The sequence below is a fragment of the Triticum aestivum genome, chromosome 4B, assembly GCF_018294505.1.
Source record: "Triticum aestivum cultivar Chinese Spring chromosome 4B, IWGSC CS RefSeq v2.1, whole genome shotgun sequence".
Taxonomy (NCBI): Eukaryota; Viridiplantae; Streptophyta; class Magnoliopsida; order Poales; family Poaceae; genus Triticum; species Triticum aestivum.
In genome coordinates this window covers 40,586,384-40,594,456 of record NC_057804.1, presented here as the reverse complement: position 1 = coordinate 40,594,456, position 8,073 = coordinate 40,586,384, and the positions used below count along the sequence as shown (strand labels likewise).

The window sequence follows — 8,073 nt, the reverse complement described above, 5'->3', positions numbered from 1 at the left end:
GAGCGCGCTTCTCTCGCAGATCTTGCATGGGTTTGTCAGGTGATCTCTTTCTAGTGCCAGGTGATTGGATAATAAATAGACCAAATTAAATAAAGTACTCCTATATGGGTGTGGCGACCCTGGAAAAGGGCTCTTCTGTAATAAAGAAGAAAACTCAAGGTGCAAAACGTTAGATCTTAAAGGGCGTAATCTTGAGAAAACGATATCTTAAAGGGCGCATCTTCAATAGCAAAGAGCACCCAGTTTGGACATGGCAGCAGCAGAGAGGATCTTACCGAGAATAAACGAAAACTATGAGGACCACTTCGTAAAAGAGCACTATGCAGAAGGGGCTCAAACAGAAGACTCCAGGGACCGGCGCGTGAAATCCCAAAAAAATTTGGACCATTTCTCGATTTGTGCGTGTCATCCTTGCGCAGGGGCCATGCTAATCTTCTCTGTATCGTTCCAATTTTATCGGATGTCCCCGAAGGGACGAGTCTGTGTGCAGCGCGTGGCTTATAAACTGGTCGTTCTCCCTTTCGCTAGCCGATGTGGGACTAAACAAACGAGCCTTCTGCTCCCCCCGTTGCTTGTCCAGACGGAAGCGCCGTCGGAACGTGCGGTGGGCTACGAGTAGGCTGGATCTCTCGGTGTGGCCCAAAATAGTGGAAGACCGTAATGGGCCATCGTGCTAGTACGGAATAGTGAGCCTTCCTGTTAGTCTGCCGATATGATTTGCCTATAAAAAAATGGTCTACCGATGTGATAGGTTCTTTTTTCACCGTGGGGGAGAACGCTGGTTATTTGACTCCGTTTTTATACTAGTCATTCTACATTCTTCTCACATTTTAACATAAACGTGTATGTAGATTTATTTCGAGCTTTTCACAAGAGAAGTCCTCGCAGAGTTTCGCTTCAGAGATTATAAATTATATGATCCACGGAGACGGAGTTGGCAGTTCTGCAAATCATTGATCATCCACATCAATGATTTACTAACCATATCAGATATCCCAAATCATAGCAGAGTTCTCAACTGAATTGTACAAAACGGACAGATCCTCAAGGCTTTACAAGAATCTTCTCTAGGTTGAGCCAGATAACATTGGGATGAAGCTATGAACTATCCACAAAAGGATCAGAGATACCGTAAACACCGCAAAATGGGACTATACCTAGTAGTTCTCTGAAACGATGAAACGATTTGCCATATTTCCTCTAATGCATGTAAAACTAACGACGACGAGCATGGGACCGGAGCACGCACGCCGAGGGTCTTGCTTTTTTCCTTTGCCTTCGCTTCATGCTACAGTAGTTTTTTACTTGTTGTAGCCAATTGTATCTAAAAATAAGAAAACAGTATGAGCCAACAGGGAGCGTCTCCTTCACCACAGGCGAGATACAGAAGCTCCCGTTGAAATTTACCCAGAAAACATTGCTCATTGACCAGCCGCAGGGCGTAAGATATTTTTTTCTGACAATAATCTAAACGGTTAGAAAAAAGAAAACGCTACCACGCCCGGCACAGACACGAGCCATACGGTGTTACAGACTCCCTGTGTGGCACAGAAAGACTGGAAGAACAAGCCACTGCCGGCGAAGCTGCCATATTTTCTTCTCGAATGAATTGTACAAAACAGACAGCTCCGCAAGGCTTTACAAAAAATCTTCTCTAGGTTGAGGCAGATAACTTTAGGATGAAATGAACTATCCACAGAAGGATGACAGGAAGATGTTGTAAATGCGGCAAAATTGGACTATACCTAGTTCCTTGAATCGACAAAACGGTTTGCTGAAAAAGAAGATGCTTGTCATATTCCTCTGTGCTGTACTACACTATCAACATTTCTGTCATATGGGCAGGTGACCGAACTCACGGCTGATGCGGTAGTTGCTGTACTTCGCGCACCACATCAAGTTGTCTTCTCAAGGATGCTGTCATCTTAACACCAGGATTACGGCGTCAGGTGCTCAGTCCGCATGCTGTTTTCTTGTGAGACGTAGATTGATATACCAAGTCGCGAGGCAACGCAGTATCAATCCCACTAGTATCTTGAAGATGGCGAGCATAAAATAGGTCAGAACTGACCAGAGCAAGATCCAGAATATTCTCCAGATAAACGGCCCAGCAGGAAGCAGGGTGGCATACACTGGAGTCAGCACACGAATTACCTAGAGAGACAATGAATACCTTGCTCATTAGTAAAATATGCGCATACAAGTTGGCGGCATAAGAGCATGGCGTATTCACTTACCACACAAGCAGGGGCAAGGGGGATGAATGTTAGATCTTTCTGGCGGTCATCAGGTTGCTCATTCAATATCTGTGCACATATTTTTCCACCGAGACGGGCATTAGTAACAACATCAGATGAAAAAGGTTCAATTATTGGCAAATGAGCCAGCATTATCACGAAGTTCTGGTATGCTCAGCATATCAAATACAAAACTTGGACATATCTCTGTTCGACACTCAGAAGACAACATGCTGAGAACTGTTGAGTGAAAGTCAATCATAAATCTAAATGACAGTCACATTATTCATCAATATCTGCATGTCTACATAGAATTTCCTAAATGACCCTATCAGGTGAAATGCCACAGAATCACCGACAGAAAACTACAAACCCAACGAAGCAAAATAACAAGAGTAGTAAAATAAATATTTCCCACAAATCAAATAAACAGTGTTCCGCATGCATGAATGTGTCTTAGCATTTTTAATTGATAGGGTCATTTACTCTGAACCTCATTTGTTGTTCGCTTATTTATCCGAGTATCAAAGGGGCATAGGCTATGTAGCCAGCAATATATTTGAATCAAGACATGCATGTCACTGGTAAAGTTATTTGTCAGCGTATCACCTGCTTGGACAAGTCTTCCAGAAACTCTGAATAAGCAACTGGCTTTATCTCATTAAATTTTGCAAGGAATGAATGCTTGATAGCATCAATAAGTACTTCACACATAAATACATAGGAGGCATTCTGCAGTGACAAAAGGAAGTAATATTACTTTTGTAATCATCCAAGTCTCTGATTACGACAAGAACAGAAAGGAAAAAAAATTAACATACAATAAGAAAACTGTCAAACCATGGCCCCTCTGCTTCCAAGATATTTTGAGCTAGTACAAACAGTAAAAATGCTGTGATGTGAAACCTCTCAATGATATCTGCAAATCAACAACTCAAAAATTAAGTGTTGAAAAAAATGACGAAGAAAAAATGTAACAATGGCATGATAAATATAGGACACACTGCTAATTGCTAACTAACCACGTGTAGCATAAAACATAGCAGTTATATTGCACGCAGTGAACCGTTTGCAACCAATGCTCACAATTTCTTGCTAGTACGGCACGAAAGGGTTGAACCTTGCACTTACAAAATGGCCAAGAATTTGCTTCTAGAAAGTTAATGAATATCCAATATGTAAAAAGGTCTATTCAGACAATTTATCTATGGAGTCCAACTCAGCATGGTTCATTCCACATAAGGAGATGGAAGTGCTGAACACTAAGTAGCTAGACAACAACAATAAGCCACACATGACATACTGACAAATGCAGCTATGCAGCAACGATGAATTCAAAAGGATCATCCAGACAGTGGAAACGTAGCAAATACAGTCATCCATCAGCATCTGATTTAGAATCATGGAAATGACACAATCATAAGCACACTCACCATAGTAAACCAGATTGTGAAGGTTCTCTTTGCTAACTTTCTTAAATACATTGCTTTTAATCTCGGCAAAATTATTGGACACCAAAAGAGCCAATAGTGCATTGTTATGGGCAATAATACATGTTGACAGGGTGATAGCTTGGGCTAAGAGGACAAATGAATGCACAAGTAATCACTTGTTAAGGAAACCAAATCCAGATTAATATGAAATGGCAGCAGCAAAGGTAATAAAGTAAACTTACAGTCTAACTGAAAGCTGGACGAACTTATGTTAGATAAAACTTGCGTCACTGTGATTCCAACTAAAACTAATGTTACACGACCATGTCTTTACTGTGAGCTTATAATCAGCTCGGTGCTGCACATCAGTGTGGGCTACATAGTTTTCCTTTGAAGTGGGGAATTCTGACATCTCAAACTTGTAGAATGTAAATAAATTAAACAAAGGCATGTAAAGTAAGACAGCATAGTTTGGAGCCAAGGATATCAAATGCGAGGACAGCAATAGCCCCATCCAAAAGGAACCGCAACAGTTCGAATGTGACCCTGTCAGTTGAACACGTTGACAGTCCCTCAGCTGAGTTGAACAAAACTTGCAACACATCCTCGCCAAATGATTGACATAGTTTGTCAAAGATCTAAAAGGAACAGAAAAAGGTAAGTGCGCTAACTAATAAAAATGTACATACATTTAAAAAAAATACTTCCCTCACCTCTAGTACGTTGTATACCACATAGAGCTTGATCGTGCCCTGGCCACGAATGACATGGTAAATCAAACTAATATCTGACACACAAAACAAATTGTTTGAGGATTATCAACTATGTGTAAGGTATCATTTTAGTTTGGCAAAATCAAAGGGAAAATAACAAACCTATCATTTGCAAAGAAGTAACTCCTAGGGCTAGAACTACAAAACATCCATAATCTGATAAATCAGCAGCATTTGGCCGAAGAAACTGCCTGTCACAAACACATTCGATAAATAAGTACACGACAGCATACGGCCGAAAACAAAATAGTAAACTGGGAAAGGGTGGTGCATAGTGTGTACAATCAAATGGCAAATATAAGTAAACAGATGAAAAATCACTTAATGCTACAAGCACTTCGTGCAGCATTAATGTAAATAATTCAACAGGATTTCTCCTGCTGGTATAGTCATGGCTACCATAAATGTTTGCCGCTTTAAAAATAGAAAAGGTACGACCTACTAACTAGACTAATACTCGCAATAGACGATAGCAATCACATAATCAGACACTTAACTAGCATACCAGCAAGGTGTCATTAATTTATTCAGAAAAGATTCACTTCCGCAGACTAAATTATTCACTTCTGCAGACTAGTATATGCTTCCAACCAAGATGTCCTCATGCCAGAAAAAAACAAGACATCCTTATTTTTAGATAAAAAAGATACCATTATTTTATTACAGGAAAATGGTCAGCGATATGGCAGAATAACTCAATTGTTCCCAGTGTTAAACGAGAAAGTTCCCCAAACATTTTTGACACAGTTGCTGTTGAATTTTGAGCCTGAGATCATGTTAACTATGATACAAATTATCAATCAAAACTAATCCTGTAAATCCCCAAACATTCTGAGGCCCTCTCTGAAAGTGCTTAACTTCACATAGAAGTTTTTAGCTAGTTTCTTGGAAAATCTTAAACAAAGAGTTAATGATTTTAGCAAGGGATTAAGCTAACCTGAGAAGGCCTATAGAGATGTCTTAATAAAGTTTTAAACTTGTGGTAGCTTTAAGTTTAAGCAGAGACCTCCCAAACATCACATAAATACGTTCCAGTAGGAAGTAATCTCTAGATTCAGTTGCTGTCAACAAAACTGAATGGTATCCTCTTTTAAGAACAAAATCCTAAAACTAGATTTGGTAAATCATAAAACTTAATGGAATCCGTACATAACAAAATAGTATGCACATATTCTATGTGTAAATAATCAAGTTTACAGCATCATCGTGAACCCACCTGGTTTTCAGAATTCGCCAAACTGTCATCACAATTCTTGCAGGCATAATGGTGAGCAAAGACAAAAATGAATCCAAGCAGACAAAGAATCCTGCGACAATTAGCTGCAGCATTGATCACAATCAAACATCTCCCCATGATTACAGAACATGCTACATCTAGAACTACTGAACTGAAACATTTAGCTATCTTTTGAATGTGGTAATCAAATTCAATTTTTTTAAGGAAAAGCTTGAAGGAATTGTCGAATACATTTTTTTTGTTAATTTATTAAGTACTGCAAAAAGCATAACTCATATCTATTCATATCTTAACAAGGATCTGAATTTAATTATATATTCATTTCAGTTAAAATATGTGCTGATGACATGGTTCCAGAAATATTACAACTGATGCGTATTGGATTCATCTCCAGCAATGCTGGCAAACTATTCCAAATAATTTAGAATGCCCTAAAATTCGAAATAATTAGGATGGCCCTAACTCTCCAAATAATTAGGATGGCACTATAATTTAAAAAAATGATATACAGAGTACAAAGAAGGGGGCATATTTGCAAGCGAGATATATACCCGTTCACATCTCCAAGGCACATGAAACATAGTGTTGTAGACCCGCTGTCGCTTTTTGTCATTACCCACTGCAATTGTACTCCTAAGCGAATTGCCGCTATACATTTCTCCAATGAAGTATCTGAATGGTGAATTGTCACGGCGCTCGACTTCTGCAGTATCACATAGTTGAAAAGAGGTGTAAATGCATACATTGGACTAATCAGTGTGCAATAGGAAATCTGACTAAAAGTTGTTCTCATCTACGGCCACTACAAAGCAACAACCATTAGAAACTTGACAGTTAAAAAGAAATGCAAATCCACAGACTGGTAATGATATTTTTTTAAAGGTTTCCATAAAAAAGCATGAACAGGGTAGCTCACTGGTTTAAATTATTTGGTTCAACTTTCTGTAGTTACTATTTTCACCCATTTGTATCTCATTGCACAAGTCCGTTTGACGAGCTTATAGAAAATCAGTGCATCCTTATTTTCTTACTTAGAAAATGCAGGTTATGATACGATTATCTGCAGGTTTCCTGATAATTTTTTGACATATTCCAACTAAAAACATGATGCCAGTGTTCTTTCTAAACCACGGTACACTTTATTTCTAATGATCCTCCAACTTTAGCAGGGCATACCAAAACCCATAAGTGAACCACTTCAGTGTACCCCAAAAGTAATTCCTAATTTGTACCTCAGGCTGTTTCGTATATGTCACAATGTTCATAGACCCTGCTGGTTGCTGATACGAAATTCACAAATGACACACTCTAAATGCGAATGTTATAACCAGCACCATCGAAACAACGTCACAACATGAAAGAAAGGTACAAGAAAAACCAAAATATGTGCTGAAATCCAGACGAAGAGAAATCTGTACCTCCGAGAACGTTGCTGTTCTCCTTGATGTACTTTTCCCAGTCCAGCGACTCATCCTTCTCCAGTTTCTTCACGACACCGTTCGCCTCGGGCCGCCGGGCCGGGTCAATCGCATCCGGCACCGCGGCAGCGGCGGCGGCGGCACTTTCACGCGAGCTGCTTCCGCAGCTGCTGGCCGCGTCCTCGGCGAACGTCACCGCCCTCCCATTCCCGGCCACGTTCCTCTGCCTCAGCTCCACGCCGACGTAGGCCACGCAGCTCGCCGCGGACCGCTCCGCGTCCGAGGCCTGGCAGACCTTCTCCACCACGGGCATCAGATCCGCTACCCTGAGCGCGGCGGGCGGGTGGGCGTCCACGCGCGGCTCCTCCTCCGCGATCGGGGGGCTCTGGAGCGCCCCCCGCTTGCGTTTGGAGCGCCTCTTGCGGCGGCGCTGGCCATCGGAGGAGGTCTCGGGGAGGGAGCGCGGGGACGCGTCGTCGTCGGCGGCGTCGTTGGCGGCGGTGAGGCCGCTGGAGAGGAGCTCGAACGAGAGCTTGCGGCCGCCGGATCGGAGTGACATGGGCGGCGTGGGTGGCGGCGGCGGGAGAGTCCCCTCGCGAACCCTAGGCGCGGGCCGGGCCTCGCCGCCGCGCGCCGGCGAGGAGCGGAGCGGAGACGAGGGGGGAGGGGAGGGGAGGCGGTGGAGGAGTAACGGACGCAGCACGGGAGATTAATTTTTTTCTCGCGTTTAATGTGTGCTTCTACTATCTAATTCCTTTCTCGTTTTCGCTTAATTTCGGATGTTATTTTACGATCTTTTCTCTGTGAGATGGCGATGACGTGTGTGGGGGCGAATGACAGGGAGTGTCGTGGCATCTCAGGAAGGAAGCGATGCGCCTTTTGCTTTGCTTACTGGGACGCACTCCACGTCACATTCAGTCGATCGAGCCACGTCGGTTGCCATGTCAGCCATGCGCAGATTGGAAGATTAGAGAG

General features: G+C 42.2%; 1 protein-coding gene and 1 non-coding gene across 2 annotated transcripts; both read right to left on the bottom strand.

Annotated features, from left to right (window-relative positions):
- Nucleotides 1-373: 373 nt before the first annotated feature.
- LOC123095234 (U6 spliceosomal RNA) lies at nt 374-476 on the bottom strand. The gene has a single exon (XR_006446139.1). It is a non-coding gene; the product is annotated as a U6 spliceosomal RNA (small nuclear RNA).
- Nucleotides 477-1,557: 1,081 nt separating this feature from the next.
- Nucleotides 1,558-7,812, bottom strand: LOC123090873 (protein POLLEN DEFECTIVE IN GUIDANCE 1). The gene is made up of 11 exons (XM_044512227.1): nt 7,099-7,812; nt 6,232-6,383; nt 5,660-5,763; nt 4,546-4,634; nt 4,384-4,457; nt 4,158-4,308; nt 3,671-3,838; nt 3,059-3,156; nt 2,847-2,969; nt 2,238-2,306; nt 1,558-2,154 (listed from the first exon to the last, which is right to left on the bottom strand). The coding sequence occupies exons 1-11, from the start codon at nt 7,655-7,657 to the stop codon at nt 1,954-1,956; spliced, it is 1,788 nt and encodes a 595-aa protein (XP_044368162.1). The 5' UTR covers nt 7,658-7,812; the 3' UTR covers nt 1,558-1,953.
- Nucleotides 7,813-8,073: the final 261 nt, after the last annotated feature.

Bases quoted from the DNA above. Each gene is read 5' to 3' on its own strand.
- LOC123090873 (XM_044512227.1), bottom strand. From the start codon at position 7,657: ATGTCACTCCGATCCGGCGGCCGCAAGCTCTCGTTCGAGCTCCTCTCC. The intron at 4,309-4,383 runs GTGAGGGAAGTA...TGTTCCTTTTAG, and splicing joins TGGTATACAACGTACTAGAG to ATCTTTGACAAACTATGTCA. The intron at 3,157-3,670 runs GTGAGTGTGCTT...GTTGATTTGCAG, and splicing joins TCACAATCTGGTTTACTATG to ATATCATTGAGAGGTTTCAC.